The sequence below is a fragment of the Micromesistius poutassou genome (assembly GCF_964030765.1).
Source record: "Micromesistius poutassou genome assembly, chromosome: 8".
Classification (NCBI taxonomy): Eukaryota; Metazoa; Chordata; class Actinopteri; order Gadiformes; family Gadidae; genus Micromesistius; species Micromesistius poutassou.
In genome coordinates, this window is record NC_140278.1 from 21,148,314 (window position 1) to 21,164,618 (window position 16,305).

Here is a 16,305-nt window from a genome sequence, read left to right on the forward strand (position 1 = left end):
TTTGAACATCCTGAAATAAAGGAATTAAGGAAACATTAAAGCGAAATTGTGATATTAAACGTTTATTTTGTCTCATGTAATTCACGACGGGACATTGTCATCAGTCATTTCGTTGGTTCAAAGCAAAACCTCTAACATAATATAGATAACGTACTTGAACATATCAATACACAAGAAAACATGATTCATTTGAGTTCCTTCTGATCTGAGTTTAGTCCTACTCTGGTGAGGACTGGACCTCAGCTAACCACTCTGATAACTAGTCCTACCCTGGTGAAGACTGGACCTCAGCTAACCACTCTGATAACTAGTCCTACCCTGGTGAAGACTGGACCTCAGCTAACCACTCTGATAACTAGTCCTACCCTGGTGAGGACTGGACCTCAGCTAACCACTCTGATAACTAGTCCTCCCCTGGTTGAAGACTCCAGGCCCTCAGCTAACCACTCTGATAACTAGTCCTACCCTGGTTGAAGACTCCAGGCCCTCAGCGAACCACTCTAACTGTAACTGTTTGTGTTAAGAGAAGCAGGCCCCTCTGATAAAACGCTGATGTACGTCCTGCTGGTGCTAAGCAAGGCAGCAGACCCTCAATCTGGGCTTCTCATCAAGCCCCAGCCACCGGACACCTGATTTATGGAGAGTTCACTGAGGCTAAACTCAAGGAAAACACATGCTGAGACAAGAAGAACCCACCATACAAATCACTATCCACGTAAAAAACAAGTCCTTGTTTTGGTTTCACACACACTCGGATAATGGCGCGGTGTGAATCCGCCGACTCAGCACTCGGGCTGCGGTTCGAGTGGAACGGGTTCCCGCGCTCGGCGGTAACCGGCGGCGATGAGGTAGTACAGACCAACAGGGACCAGACAAGTGCAATACATCGGTCCCTTTTGTTTTAAGGCGTGCACACAGCCACACACACACACACAGGCACAACCACAGTCACACACACACACACTCGCAGAATCACATGCACGCACACGCGCACACACACACACACACACACACTAAAGGATCCCTCCTGCTCCTCTTGCTCTGTGCAGCGCGGGGCCGGTTCGCTGCCGTTATGCATTCGCTGCCTGCAATGTAGAAGAAGAAAGTACGTTTGATTAGCTGTCCTCGCCAGCTGGCCCTAGGCGTGTCAGATCCAGCCTCAGCAACACGTGGCCGTCCATTGACTCGTGTTACTCGGCAACGAGGGATTTGAGGACAGAACAGCAATAAGTTCTATCTTCCCTGTTCATGTTTGGCCCTATCCCATTGGTCAACAATGTGTCACAGCCATGCAGTGACACTACGTGTGGTTGTTGGTTGCTTTCGTCTGCGACGCAGGTCAATATGTTCGACTGCGAGCTCAATAAGTTCTGGGTTTGATCCCAAATGTCTCTAGTCTACCTGTAGAGATCCTTCTGGAACACGCCCTGATCCACACCTGCTCCTAAATACCCAATGACGTATCTGAACGCACTCGCTTGGGATAAAGAAGGAAAGACTAAAATGGCTTCTGGATTCTGTCTCAAAGCGGTGCCATGTTTTCACTATTTTGGTGCCCTGGGAATAGACTAGACAGAAGTGTGAAGTGACCTTTGACCCCTACTGACCTTGACCCCACAGCTGACCCCCTTGTATCCTCTCCGGCAGTGGCAGAAGTCCGGGAGCACACACCGCCCCCCGTTGAGACACCGCGGCTTACAGATGGCTGCCCCCGCCCCCCCCCGCCACGCGACCAAATGGACCAGACACACGGGGACACACACACACGGACAGAAAAAACACAAACATAGGACATGGCATACTGTCCACACACAAACACACACACAACACCGTAGGTTGTGTGTCGACTAGTTTGCAAAGAGGTGAAGATAGAGGACCGTTAACATGAAGAGCTTAAGACTGAAACATCTGTGAAACATCTTCTAACCATGCCTCCATGACCAGGCGTCATTGGTAATTCGTTCTGAGTCATTCTCTGCCCTGACATATCTCTTAAAATAGTTGTTGTTTTCAATGTCGACCCCCCCTTGTGTAGACCGTGCACATTTTACAGTTTTGTTATCTGAAATCAACGTCCAGAACGATTCCAGTTATTGAACGTTCAGGTTACAGTTGGTCCGTTTGGGTCTCGGGGGAAGACTTGCAGAAAACAGTGAAGCTCTGTGTTCAATGTTGATTGGCTCACGCAGCACAGGAAGTAACACATGAATGGATGGTGGGCGGTGAGGGTGAATGGATGGTGGGCGGTGAGGGTGAATGGATGGTGGGCGGTGAGGGTGAACGGACTCACCGGTCTGACACTGGACGCCCTCCCACCCGTCAGGGCACTGGCAGGTGTCGGCCCCCACACACACACCGCCGTTCCTGCACTGCAGCAGACACTGGGCTACACACACACACACACGCACGTACACACACACACACGCACGCACGAATGCACACACGCACGAATGCAACGCACGCACGTACACACACACACATTTACACACACACACACACACGCACGAATGCACGCACGCATTTACACACACACACACACACACACACACACACACACACACACACACACACACACACACACACACACACACACACACACACACACACACACAGGTAAACACATTTCTCCAGCCCCCTGATTGGTGCTAAGGGTACATTAATACTCAATAAATAGATGACCCAATCAGCAACGACCCCCCCCCCCCCCCCCCAGAGTTAACGAGTCAAGCAATAAGTTGTCAAGTTCTCAAGAAACAATCCCAACACCTCACTGGAGGAGTAGCCGTCCACGTAAACCTGACTCATAACCCCTGTACGTACGATATGTAAAGACATGTTGTGTGATGCGGTCACTACTTCAGTGGCACTAAATGAAGTGTGTTTTGAGTGTTTCCGAGGTCCAGAGCTGTTGACCCGTTCACAGTCTCTGGATGAACCTCCGCTGACTCCAGTCCACAGCCCCCCCGCGGCGCGGCTGAACTCACGCATGTGACAGCGGTCGCCCCTCCAGCCCGACGGACAGGAACACGTGTTGGCCCCGACACACTTCCCCTTGTTCACACAGCCGGGCTCACACACGCCTGGGGGACACACACACACACACACACACACACACACACACACACACACACACGAGGGCCTGAGGGCAGCTGTTGTGGCTACAATAGACCACAGATATACGACCGCATAGCCGACACAACACGCGCACAATCCTCAGGCTCTGGTTTTTGGTCAATTACATCTTGTTGTGTGTTTGTCGTTTGAACTTAACTATGCACTTCACTTTGTATAACTCTCATAACTTTGTTCTTAACTTTGTATAACTCTCATAACTTTTACCTTGACTTTGTATAACTCTCATAACTTTGTTCTTAACTTTGTATAACTCTCATAACTTTGATCTCAACTTTGTATAACTCTCATAACTTTGAACTTAACTTTGCATTACTCTCATAACTTTGATCTTAACTTTGTATAACTTTGATCTTAACTTTGTACAACGCTCATAACTTTGACCTTAACTTTGTATAACTGTCATAACTTTGACCTTAACTTTGTATAACTGTCATAACTTTGACCTTAACTTTGTATAACTGTCATAACTTTGACCTTAACTTTGTATAACTCTCATAACTTTGACCTTAACTTTGTATTACTCTTATAATTTGTAGTAAGCAGCATAAAGAAGCCTTTGCTTGTCTGAGATATCTCGTCTTCTTCCTACTGCTTGTTCTTAACTTTGTATAACTCTCATAACTTTGATCTTAACTTTGTATAACTCTCATAACTTTGATCTTAACTTTGTATAACTCTCATAACTTTGTTCTTAACTGTATAACTCTCATAACTTTGATCTTAACTTTGTATAACTCTCATAACTTTGTTCTTAACTGTATAACTCTCATAACTTTGATCTTAACTTTGTATAACGCTCATAACTTTGACCTTAACTTTGCATTACTCTCATAACTTTGACCTTAACTTTGTATAACGCATAACTTTGATCTTAACTTTGCATTACTCTCATAACTTTGACCTTAACTTTGTATAACTCTCATAACTTTGTTCTTCACTTTGTATAACTCTCATAACTTTGTTCTTAACTTTGTATAATGCTCATAACTTTGACCTTAACTTTGCATAACTCTCATAACTTTGATCTTAACTTTGCATTACTCTTATCATTTGTAGTAAGCAGCATAAAGAAGCCTTTGCTTGCCTGCGATATCTCGTCTTCTTCCTGCTGCTTTCTAACTCTCTATCGGTAGTGAGCAGCAGGCAACCTCAAGATAGATATATATATATAATATATTTTACATGTCGTAACGTCTGCATGAGCCGTGGTCATCAGCAGTGACCACCAACACCTGTGTGAGGCTGAGAGGAGACCTGGGGGGAGGGGCGTCATGACGACGGTTGCCGCGGGGACCGGCCGTCCTGTACTCACTCCTCTGACACCTCTTCCCGGTGTAGCCGTCGGGACAGGAGCACACGCCGTTCCTCACGCACTGGCCTCCGTTCTTACACGGGGGGCTGCACACGGCTGGAACACGCCAAGAACACACGTCAAAAATACACACGTCAAGAACACACGTCAAGAACACACGTCAAGAACACACGTCAAGAACACGCCAAGAACACACGTCAAGAACACGCCAAGAACACGCCAAGAACACGCCAAGAACACGCCAAGAACACGCGCCAAGAACACGCGCCAAGAACACACGTCAAGAACACACGTCAAGAACACACGTCAAGAACACGCCAAGAACACACGTCAAGAACACACGCCAAGAACACGCCAAGAACACACGTCAAGAACACGCCAAGAACACACGTCAAGAACACACGTCAAGAACACACGTCAAGAACACGCCAAGAACACGCCAAGAACACGCCAAGAACACGCGTCAAGAACACGCCAAGAACACACGTCAAGAACACACGTCAAGAACACACGTCAAGAACACACGTCAAGAACACGCGTCAAGAACACACGTCAAGAACACGCCAAGAACACACGTCAAGAACACACGTCAAGAACACACGTCAAGAACACACGTCAAGAACACACGCCAAGAACACGCCAAGAACACGCGTCAAGAACACGCCAAGAACACACGTCAAGAACACGCCAAGAACACGCGTCAAGAACACGCCAAGAACACACGTCAAGAACACGCCAAGAACACGCCAAGAACACACGTCAAGAACACACGTCAAGAACACACGTCAAGAACACACGTCAAGAACACGCCAAGAACACACGCCAAGAACACGCCAAGAACACGCCAAAAATACATCAAGAACACGTCAAAAATACACATCAAGAACAAATCAAGAACACGTCAGGAACACGTCAGGAACACGTCTAGAATGCCGTGTCTAGGATTGGCCTGGTGAGGCCGTGTGTCTCTGCGGTCCGTCCGGTTCCTGAAGGCACCTGTTGTTGTTCTTAAGGGCCGTGGACTCACAGGTCCCCACGGCGCCCGTCCAGCAAGAACACCTCGTAGCTCGTTCACAAGGACACGGGAAAGCAGCTGTGCTGAACTGGTTGATGACAGGGTGCCTGTGTGTGTGTGTGTGTGCGTGCGTGCGCCTGTGTGTGCGTGCGTGTTTGTGCGTGCGTGTTTGTGCGTGCGTGTTTGTGCGTGCGCCTGTGTGTGCGTGTGCCTGTGTGTGTGTGTGCCTGTGTGCGTGCGTGCGTTTGTGCGTGCGTGCGTGCCTGCGTGCGTGCGCGTGTGCCTGTGTGCGTGCGTGTGCTCCTGCGGTTCCTCACCGATCTGACACTGGGACCCGTAGAACCCTCCGGGGCAGGCGCAGACCCCGGGTCTGAGGCAGGCCCCCCCGTTCAGACACACCGGGTCACACGCCGCTGGGGACAGACGTCATCAAACCATCGAGTCACAGGATCAACTAGTTCAGGTCGGCCGTGCTAGTTAACATTGGCATTCAACTCTGAATTCCCCCCCGTGATGCTTTGCAAAGAACCATTTGAACGTGACGCCCAGAGCCGTATAAAGAAAGAGTTGCGACTCAACTCCATTCACTCCAATGTTGCATTTTTTTTTTTTTTCCAACAACGGCGTCGTCTCATGTAGCCTATAAATAGTTCCCGTAAGTTGGGATCGAACTCTCGGATACAGCGCGCAACAACATGCAGGGCGGATTTCGCGGTGTGACAGATGTTTGATCTTGTCAAGGCTTGAAGGCTACTAGGCAGTTAAAAAAGCTAACGTAGGGCACAGCAACTGTCACTTTGTCACTCACGCTTCCGGGAACTATTTGAGGCTTATATAAAAACCACGTGACCGATGGAATTTTGTTTATCTTTATACGGCTCTGGTAACGTCTATTCAGTCTCTATTCAGGCCTGTGCGTATACAGACACATGTGGATTTAAAGGTGAGTGAGGAGAGACGCAGGGAGAAGGTGACCGTGTGTCTGCTGGTTACCTGAGCTACAGGTGGGTCCCGACCAGCCCGCTCTGCACTGGCACACGTCAGGGGAGACACACCGACCGCCATTCTCACAGTGCCTGTTACACACCACTGACGGAGAAGAGGCAGGATCAACACACACACACACACACACACACACACACACACACACACACACACACACACACACACACACACACACACACACACACACACACACACACACACACACACACAGCTGGGGTTAGGATGGATGTCACCGACTATCACGCCCTCCGCTTCATTAGAGCCGATCATTTCATAGAGCAACACTCGAGTATAATCACAGGGACTGCACCGTGGATTTGATTGCTTTTCTTTTTGGCTTTAATTGTCTTTAATTGGTGCAGACGTCATCTGACACAAATTTGGACCAATCAGAGAGGGAGTCTACACATATTCGGTAATAACAGCCGGGTGGTGTCGGTACCGAGCTACCCTTAGTTGTAGTGTTCCGTTGCTCTTCGGTTGCTCTATGTTTGCTTTAGCTTTCTGCTAAATCTTAAATCTACAATGCTTCTATTTTTTATTTTATTAGTAACTTTGCCTTTATTTTCTCACTTTCTAAAATGCATTTTTTTAACTCTGCCTTTCTAAAATGTTTTTTTTTTAAACTTTGCCTTTATTTTCTATCTATTTTACTTTTTACTTATCTATCATTTTCTTTTATTGTATGACTGTTTATATGTGAAGCACTTTGAGTCTCCCTTGTGTATGAAAAGTGCGTTATAAATAAAGTTGCCTTGCCTTGCCTTCGATAACGAGAAAGAAAGGAGGATTTACTGTGAGTGGTCAACATCTGGCCCTTTGCTAATCTGAGTATCTGGCCGCCCAGAGGTCCAGTCCTAACGTCACCCCCTGTGGGGCGGAGGCAGGATCCCCTCACTTGTCTCACAGCGCGGCCCCAGGTACCCGTAGGGGCAGGTGCACAGGTTCCTGGACAGACAGGTGCCCCCGTGCTGGCAGGCCGGCTCACAGACGGCTGTCAGGGTCAAGGAAAAACTCTGGTTGGTAGAACACACAACTTCACACAACTTACAGCACGGTGCACACGACACGAAGCGGCGTCGAACGACTCCTCTAGATCTGAATGATGTCTGAAGTAGTAGCAAAAAATAATCACAGAGGACGAAAGTCTACGCGCCGATCCGACACGCATCGAATGACTCATAGCTCGTTTACTGCACGGGTAAAGAAAAAAAAACGTTAATGGGCAACGGAGGTGGAAAGTCGGAGCGGGAGACGCGTCATCTCCGACCGACGGGCGTTCCAGCGACAAGTCTGAGAAACATGGACGCTTATCTACAAGAATACGAATGTATGATTAGAATTACCGATAAAAAGACAATAGATGTCGACTGTCGACAGTAAGTGTAATGTAACCGACTGTACACGGCTGTCATCGTAAGAGAACCCTCGATTAAGAACCAGTGCTGTCAGTAGCTACGACGCCAGACGCCGTATCGGTGTATGATCGGTATCGGCCGATACTCGAGTTCAGGAATCGGTATCGGGAAGGAAAAAAAAAATGCTATGGGCAGTGTGCGAATTAAGGGGGAGCAGAGGGAGCTATAGCTCCCCTAGTGGTGATTTGAGCTCCCCTGGAAACATGGTTTGTGAAATTTTGGGGGAGCTCAAAAATATTGATATCATATTGATATCCCCCCCCCCCGTCAACAATCCCGTCCGCACCCCCCCCCATCAACAATGTTGATGGGGATGAACGCGCATAACGAACCCCCCCCCCCCGAACGTGCGTAACGCCCCCCCGGTCAACAATCCTGCCCGCGACCCCCCCCCCCCCCCCGGGGACCGTGGTTATAGTATAATTCCCACACTGGCTACGGGAACATTTGTGCACATATTGAAGCAGCAGCAGTGGAGCCCCCGGTCGCAGCGTACCGTGCTGACAGGCGGCGCCGCTGTGGCCCTCGGGACACCGGCACAGGTTGGGCCTCACACACCTGCCCTGGTTCTGACAGTCCGGCCGGCACACGGCTGAGAGAGAGAGAGAGAGAGGGCGGGGCGGGGCGGGGCGGGGCCACCGCGGGACACACACAGGAGACACAGCGTCAGCATCACGCAGCCGGCAGGGCAGCACATCGCGTTGTTCAGCATCGATTCTAATCACTTTTATTCGCATAGTAACGTAGCGAGCGTCTCACCACCACGGGGAGCAGAGCATTCAGCCGCTCTGCTCCTCCTCGTCTGTGGAGTTCACCGCCACCCCGACTCGGGAACATTGATTCATTCAACCAAGTTCAAGTCACAAGTCAGAACGCATCTGTTTCAAACTGCTTATTCCACCTGACGCCAACTGCTCTGTCCAACCAACTCTATAAGTGTTCCTTTTTGTTGTATATTTTATTGCTTTTGTGTACTCTTGTACGGTGTCCTTGAGTGCCAAGAAAGGCGCCTTCTAAATAAAATGTATTATTATTATTATTATTATTATAGTCCTGAATCACAGGTAGGAGTCGCCGAGGGCGTAACCAGCCATGTATGTATGACAGCCCCCTGAGCCTAACGCCTCGTACCCGCTGTACACGTCCGTCGACGGAAGAGAGTGGGCGTGTCCGACGCATGGGGTAAAACACGATCTGCGTATAAACGTGCGTATAACGCGATCTGATTGGGTGACGGATCCGTCACTGCCTGAAAAGTTAAACTTTTCTCAACTTTTGGACGCAAGAGACGGAGACCGATTTGACGGACGGGACCCACAATGCATTTCAGGAGCGTCCCCATGTAAAGTCAATGAGATCCGTCGACGGACATGTACAGTGTGTACGAGGCGTAAGAGAAAGCAATGACCGAGACACAGGGTCGTTGGTGAGCAGGTAGGGGTTGGAAAAGGGAATCCTACGTGTAAAATGTGCGTTTAACGCCCCTTGCACACTGTACACGTCCGTCGACGACGGATCTCATTGACTTGGCGTGGGACGCTCCCGAAATGCATTGTGGGTCGGCTCCATCTTATCGGCTCCGTCTCTTGCGTCCAAAAGTTGAGAAAAGTTTAACTTTTCAGGCAGAGACTGGATCCGTCACCCAATCAGATCGCGTTATGCGAATATACGCAATATAAGTGCGCTGTCCAATGAAATCGCCTTTGTAACACAACCCGGGACAACACACGGATATACGTCAAAAAGCCCCCATCCGTCGACGGACGTGTACAGTGTGAGTCAACCGCCCTGAACACGCTTCACATTCCGGGTGTAGCGCTGTCTGTCTGTAACTGGTTTGCAGCTCAGAAGTGCCGGTGACAACATGTTGCCCCAGGCGGAGCGGCGCTGGGCCAGAGGTCACTCCTCACCGATACGACACTGGTAGCCGGTGTACCCCGCCTTACAGCTGCAGGTGTTGGGGGCGGAACACTCCATGTTGGCCCCACACGGACGCGTGCACACGGCTGGAAACACAACACAAGACAAACACACACAAGACAGCCAAGGTCATCTTTTTCCTGCTCACCATGGCAACACGGGACACACGTTGCTTAGTCGATTAGTGACGTTCCTCAACACACAATCACACGTCTTCTCGCTGCGTCCACAGTGGTCGACCACGTTCATACATCCAGACCCATGAGTATAACTTATATCCGTTCCACGCATTGATCGTTAGAAATCCCCCCTCCCACCGGGCAGACTCTTGGAGGAGGGGACCGCATCCCTGGCGATGAGGGGGTTGCCAGGGGCGACGGCTGTGTTCCTGAGGATGGAGGGACCGGACACGTTGAAGCTCCCATCAGCTCTTCCAGGGGTGCTGCCCTGCACTGTGAGACACACGGGCCGTCAGGGAACACGTAACATGAGTTACGTTGACCTGTGTTCGTCCATCTTTCTTCCTCTTTATTTGAACGGGCATTGGACAGAAAACCGCTCAATCATTTCGCGACGGTTTGTATCCAAAGCAACCCAGATCCACGGTCAACGGTCAAAATGGTGCCCTGTTTTCTCCTGTTTTTGTTTAGTTAGGGAGCTAGGCTTACCCTTAGTTTTTCACTCTAATTAGAACGACTATTTTAGTTTGAAGGTAAGTCTGTTGTGTTTATTATTTTGGTCCCAGGCTCCCCCTGATGTAGAGCTCCTTTTGGACTTGACGTTCTTTTGTAACAAAAAAAACTTTTTGTTGACCATGAAAGCAAGACTCTTGAGACTGTGTGAGTTGTCTTTATGTTACCCCTCTATCCTCTAGACTAGGGGGGGGGTTCAGCTGAACCAATGATGTGACAGACTGCAGTGAGACGCGTCTCTCGGCTGTCCATCCTAAATGCTGATGGTTCTAAGTTCCTCTGGGCAGCTGCAACCTCGTTGTGGTTAAAGCGATGGTTAGCGCTCGGCACTTACTGTACCATCAGTGGTACATTGTTGTTCCTCTTTAAACGTCCGCTAAACGCCCTGAATGCACATGTGATAGAGAGCTCCTCTGTAGTACTATTCTGTAATCTTAGAGTTAGTTGTTATCACCGCCCCAAAGTGAAAATCAATACCTGTTACAAATAACATTCACTCGGAATCGGAAGTTAGCCCGACCTCTAACTACCGACCTCTACGTTATCAGAGCGCAAGATCGCGGGTGGGGGGGGGGGGGGGGGGACTCACGTGCACAGCTCCTGCCGTCGCCACGGTAACCGCGCGGACACGCCCCGCAGCCGAACGACCCGGGCGTGTTTTGGCAGCTCACCCCCGGGAAGCACGGCGGAGAGGCGGCGGACGCACACTCGTCCACGTCCTCCCTGCAGGTGTTGCCTGGCAACATGGGAAGACACAAACACACAAACCCAGACGTCATGACAACCGTCGCCATCACGACGACAACAGTCTCTGTTCAAAATGGATTCTCTTCATTCTAGCGCTGGTGACGTAAACGGTAAACGGTCCTCATTTATATAAAGCGCTTTTATCCAAAGCGCTCTACAGTGTTGACTGACATTCACCCATTCATGCACACATTCACACAGTCACACACCGACGGCGGAGTCAGCCACGCAGGGCGACGGCCAGCGGGTCAGGGAGCAGTCAGGGTTAGAGGGCGTCTCGCTCAGGGGACACCTCCACACTCACAGCTAGGAGGAGGAGGAGGAGGAGGAGCCGGGGGGATCGAACCAGCGACCTCCCGGTGACCGGCCGACCCCGCCCTGCCTCCTGAGCGTACGTACCGGTCATGCCCGGCGGGCAGACGCAGGAGAAGCCGTTGCGTCGGTCGATGCAGCGGCCCAGCCGGCAGGGGTTGGGCTTACAGTCGTCCACGTCCACCTCACAGCGGTCCCCCGCGAAGCCGTCCGGACAGGCGCACGCGTACGCCCCGCTGCCCACCGCCGCCGCCGCCGGCGCCGCTGCCGTCTTGGAGACACAGGAGCCGCCGTTCCCGCAGTCGCAGGGCGTCACGAACACCTGGCGGCCGTAAGGAGGATTCAGCGTTCCCTCTTGGGGTTCAACCGTCCGCTCAGAGACGGGGGACGGGGATGCGCCCCCTGCTGTCGGAGCGTGGTCATTACTTCGTCTTAGAGCGTGAGGATCGTTGTGCCGTTGTTGTTGTTTATTTATTTATGCTCTCTTGGAGTTATTCTGCTCTTTTTCAGAAGGGGTGATGTCATGCCGCCGGGTGTTGAGGTGTGACGAGCCATGACAAAGCTGTTCTCTATTCCTGGTCTGTCCCTAGGTGGACACGCCCACTTGTGATGTCACTAAAACACAGCTTGTAGCGGCTGATCACACTCACACCAGGCGGTAAAACAATCAGACCAACCCTTTAAACTCAGGAGTCACTCGTAAGCACAGCTTGTTGATCACGAACTACAACAACAATCTAACTAGTGTGATACCGGTTAAAGCTCAGCCCTGTGGTTCTGTTGGTGAGGACGAGGACCCCCCCCCCCGTGCTCCTCCACCCCCCCCCCCCCCCCCCCCGCCCCCCCCCGTACCTGGACGTCCACCTGCGTCTCAGCGCCGCACTCGTCCGTCACCGACACCCGGAAGCTCCGTGCCGCCGGCGTGCCGGCGTGGTCCTCCGCTCCGGCTGCGCGGGCCGCCCAGGAGAGCAGACCGGAGGGGGAGAGAGAGGCGGCGCCCACCCCCCCGCCCCCCCCACCCCCCCCGCCCTCCTCCTCCTCCTCGGGGCCCGAGGCCAGCGTGAAGACCACGGGGGAGCCCTCGGGGTCGCTGGCCCGCAGCTGGTACCGGAGGAGCTCCCCCTGGAAGGCCTGCAGCCTGGAGGGCTGGACCACAGGGGGCTGGTTGTCTGGAGGGAGGGAGGGAGGAGGGAGGGAGGGGGGGGGGGGGAGGAGAGTGGAGGGGGGGGGGGGAGAGGGGAGGAGGGGGGGGGGGAGAGGGGAGGAGGGAGGGGGGGGGGAGAGGGGAGGAGGGGGGGGGGAGGGGGAGAGTGGAGGGGGGAGGGGGAGAGTGGAGAGGTGGAGGGGGAGGGGGGAGAGTGGAGGGGGAGAGGGGAGGAGGGAGGAGGGGGGGGGGGGGAGAGGGGAGGGGTGAGGGGGGAGGGGGAGAGTGGAGGGGGAGAGGGGAGGAGGGAGGAGGGGGGGGGGGGAGAGGGGAGGGGTGGAGGGGGAGGGGGGAGAGTGGAGGGGGGAGGGGGAGAGTGGAGGGGGGAGAGTGGAGGGGGGAGGGGGGAGAGTGGAGGGGTGGAGGGGGAGAGTGAAGGGGGGAGGGGGAGAGGGGAGGAGGGAGGGGGGGGGGGGAGGGGGAGAGTGGAGGGGTGGAGGGGTGAGGGGGGAGAGTGGAGGGGTGAGGGGGGAGAGTGGAGGAGTGAGTGGGAGAGTGGAGGGGGGAGGGGGAGAGTGGAGGGGGAGAGTGGAGGGGTGGAGGGGGAGAGTGAAGGGGGGAGGGGGGAGAGTGGAGGGGTGGAGGGGGAGAGTGAAGGGGGGAGAGTGGAGGGGGGAGGGGGGAGAGTGGAGGGGTGAGGGGGGAGAGTGGAGGGGTGAGGGGGGAGAGTGGAGGGGTGAGGGGGAGAGTGGAGCTGCTCTCCCCCCAGACCTGCTCCTAGTCTGGTTCCATCTGCTGCCTCCACACCCCCACACCCCCGACCCCCACACCTCCACACCCCCACACCCCCACACCCCCGACCCCCACACCTCCGACCCCCACACCTCCACACCCCCACACCCCTGACCTACCCCCCAGCTGAGGGACAGCATCTGGACCTGGGGGGGACCTGGGGGGGGGGGGGCCTCGTAACTCAACCCCAGACCCACTCTGACTCCCGTACGGTCTCCGTGGACTCACCTCTACGGCGGGTAAACACAGCTGGGGGGGGTCAAGCCTTACGCTATGTGTTTCAACGTATAAACGTATTTTCACAACGTCCAAGGACACAGCAAGCATCTCAGGGGGGTGGCTTAGATGCCTTAGATGCTCAAGGGCATAAAAAAAAAAGGAGAGGCGAGAATCACACCAGCAACTTTCTAGTTGCGAGACGGCCGACGTTTTAGCTCCTGACGTGTTTGTAAAGTTTGGTTTAAAGTAATGGGAGCCGGCGTGACGTTCTGAATGAGGTCCTGAGGGCCGTTGTACCTCCTGCGGTGGACCAGGTGTGCGTGGAGGCGTCTGGTTGACAGGTCAGACAGCGGCTGCTGGGGTGGACGTCTCCTTCACCGTAGCACGCGCCCTCAATGTGGCACGTCTTCTCCTGGAACAGACAGACGTTCACTTCAGTGTCCCCCCTTTTTTTTCTTCACAACAACAACAACGATTCTCAGGGGACACTCGTTCAGGAGGTAGAGCGCGTTGCCTTGTAAGCCAAAGGTTGATGGTTAGATCCCCCGGCTCCTCCTAGCTGTGAGTGTGGAGGTGTCCCCTGAGCGAGACGCCCTCACCCTGACCGCTCCTGACCCCGCTGGCTGTCGCCCTGCGTGGGCGACTCCGCCGTCGGTGTGTGTGAACGTGTGAATGAACCGTTGTAAGTCGCTTTAACCGTTGTAAGTCTGCTAAATGTAAATGACTCATGATGTCATGGGAGCCACAGTAGAGGTCATTGAGGTTTGTCGATCAAACTCGCATCACATTTACCGGAGAAAAACACAAACACACACACACAGGTTAGACAGCCCACATATACAACCTTCTGTTTTAGCAAACCAACACCTCTACAACGCTAACAACACATTCGCTTTTTGTGGGGGGGGGGGGGACGCTGGAAACTTTTCTCTGCGTTAAAGGGTGTTAGTGAGTGGAAAAACATCAGCATTAGAATCACACCCCTCTCTCCGCCGTGAGCACCGAGCTGTTTTAGAAGTGTCTGCTCTGAGGCACCAACACTTCTCAGCCCCGGTTCATAACAGAACCATAAAGTGTTGAAGACGTCCATGGAGGTCCCAGTGACTCCAACACAGCCTTGTTGTATCACGCCTCAGGCGCCACGCTGAACAGACGCCGCACGCCAAGACATTCACAGCGATGCCTTCAAATGCCCCGCGAGTTTACCAGTCTTCTGGAAATAAGGCTGTTGACGTTCATCATCTGTTGTCGAAAAATATTTTTGTTCAATAGAGTGTGAATGTTTTTATGAGAGAAATGCAATGTTTATTAACTCATAAGTTGAACCACCAGAACTCATAAGTTGAACCAACAGAAGACAGGCCCCGTGCTTAAAGATCCCCCAGGTCAGAGCAGGAGATGGTGGTCTACAGAACGACCATCACGCCTGAATGTATACATAAAACAAACTGCATAGCGCTATAAATATCTTCTATGGTCCACGCACAAGAGTGGAGTGAGGGAGGGGGAGGGAGGAAGCTGGAGCCAGTTGATGAACGGAGGAGAGAAAGAACCGCAACAAACTTAGACACTCTTTTATACATCAATCAATCCTTTTGTTAAACCAGCAACATTAAGATCTGGTGCAATATGTCTTTATTCATGTATATAGTGTCTCCAAGTGATGTATGTATATGTCCTCTGTCATGCTTGATATTGTCATTTGTGGCTATAAGTTTCATGCTTGTCTGTTGATGCTCTGCTGGTCTGTTGATGCTCTATGTTTGTCTGTTCATGCTCTATGCTTGTCTCTTGATGCTCTATATTTGTCTGTTGATGCGTCTATGTTTTACATGTACTGTATGCCCACATGTCTGTCTATTTATGCTATATGCCTACATGTATGTATACTGTATGTCCTCCTTTTTTTTCCTAAATGAGTTTGCCCAGGGATGCAAAAAGAATTTCAGTGCAAACTGACAAATAAAGTCGTGTCGTATCGTAGAAAGAGAAAGAAAGCAGGAAGCGATAGACGGACAGACGATGAGAGATAGTGAACCCTATACGTACAGTAACTGCATACACAGCATAAACACCTTCTATGGTCCACACACACACACAGAGGGGAGCGAGGGAGGGGGGGAGGGGGACGCAGGGCGAGAGGAAGCGACAGAGGGCCAGACGACGAGCGGTACAGACCGGGTACGTACCCTCAGAGCACAGAGCCCCTCGGGGCTGGGGCCGCAGCTCTGGCACGCTCCGTCGTACAGCGTCAGCACCTTGGCGTTGCTGAAGCTGTGGCCGTCGTTGGACACCTGCTGGGACACAGACCTTAACCTTAACCTTCACCTTAACCTCAACCTTAACCTTAACCTGCTGGACACAGACCTTAACCTTAACCTTCACCTTAACCTTAACCTTCACCTTAACCTGCTGGGACACAGACCTTAACCTTAACCTTCACCTTAACCTCAACCTTAACCTTAACCTGCTGGGACACAGACCTTAACCGTAACCTTCACCTTAACCTTAACCTTCACCTTAACCTGCTGGGACACAGACCTTAACCTTAACCTTCACCTTAACCTTAACCTTCACCTTAACCTGCTGGGACA

The 16,305-nt window shown here is 52.2% G+C and overlaps 2 protein-coding genes across 3 annotated transcripts in view; one reads left to right on the forward strand and one right to left on the reverse strand.

The window, feature by feature from the left end:
• Positions 1-16,305, forward strand: part of LOC311351107 (uncharacterized protein) — a 223,410-nt gene that overhangs the window by 196,598 nt on the left and 10,507 nt on the right. The window lies entirely within an intron of this gene.
• The window catches only part of LOC311351031 (uncharacterized protein), a gene marked incomplete at its 5' end in the record, with an annotated part of 17,393 nt that continues 1,748 nt past the window's right edge, over positions 661-16,305 (reverse strand). Inside the window, 18 exons of the mRNA XM_084471112.1 lie at positions 661-1,085; positions 1,608-1,705; positions 2,291-2,386; positions 2,985-3,080; positions 4,448-4,543; positions 5,780-5,875; positions 6,456-6,551; positions 7,366-7,461; positions 8,382-8,477; positions 9,796-9,891; positions 10,123-10,257; positions 11,087-11,233; positions 11,644-11,878; positions 12,409-12,551; positions 12,585-12,725; positions 14,009-14,123; positions 15,901-16,005; positions 16,097-16,120. Coding sequence (XP_084327238.1) covers positions 1,071-1,085; positions 1,608-1,705; positions 2,291-2,386; positions 2,985-3,080; positions 4,448-4,543; positions 5,780-5,875; positions 6,456-6,551; positions 7,366-7,461; positions 8,382-8,477; positions 9,796-9,891; positions 10,123-10,257; positions 11,087-11,233; positions 11,644-11,878; positions 12,409-12,551; positions 12,585-12,725; positions 14,009-14,123; positions 15,901-16,005; positions 16,097-16,120 — 1,926 coding nt within the window. The 3' untranslated portion in view covers positions 661-1,070. The remainder of the gene's footprint in view (positions 1,086-1,607; positions 1,706-2,290; positions 2,387-2,984; positions 3,081-4,447; positions 4,544-5,779; positions 5,876-6,455; positions 6,552-7,365; positions 7,462-8,381; positions 8,478-9,795; positions 9,892-10,122; positions 10,258-11,086; positions 11,234-11,643; positions 11,879-12,408; positions 12,552-12,584; positions 12,726-14,008; positions 14,124-15,900; positions 16,006-16,096; positions 16,121-16,305) is intronic.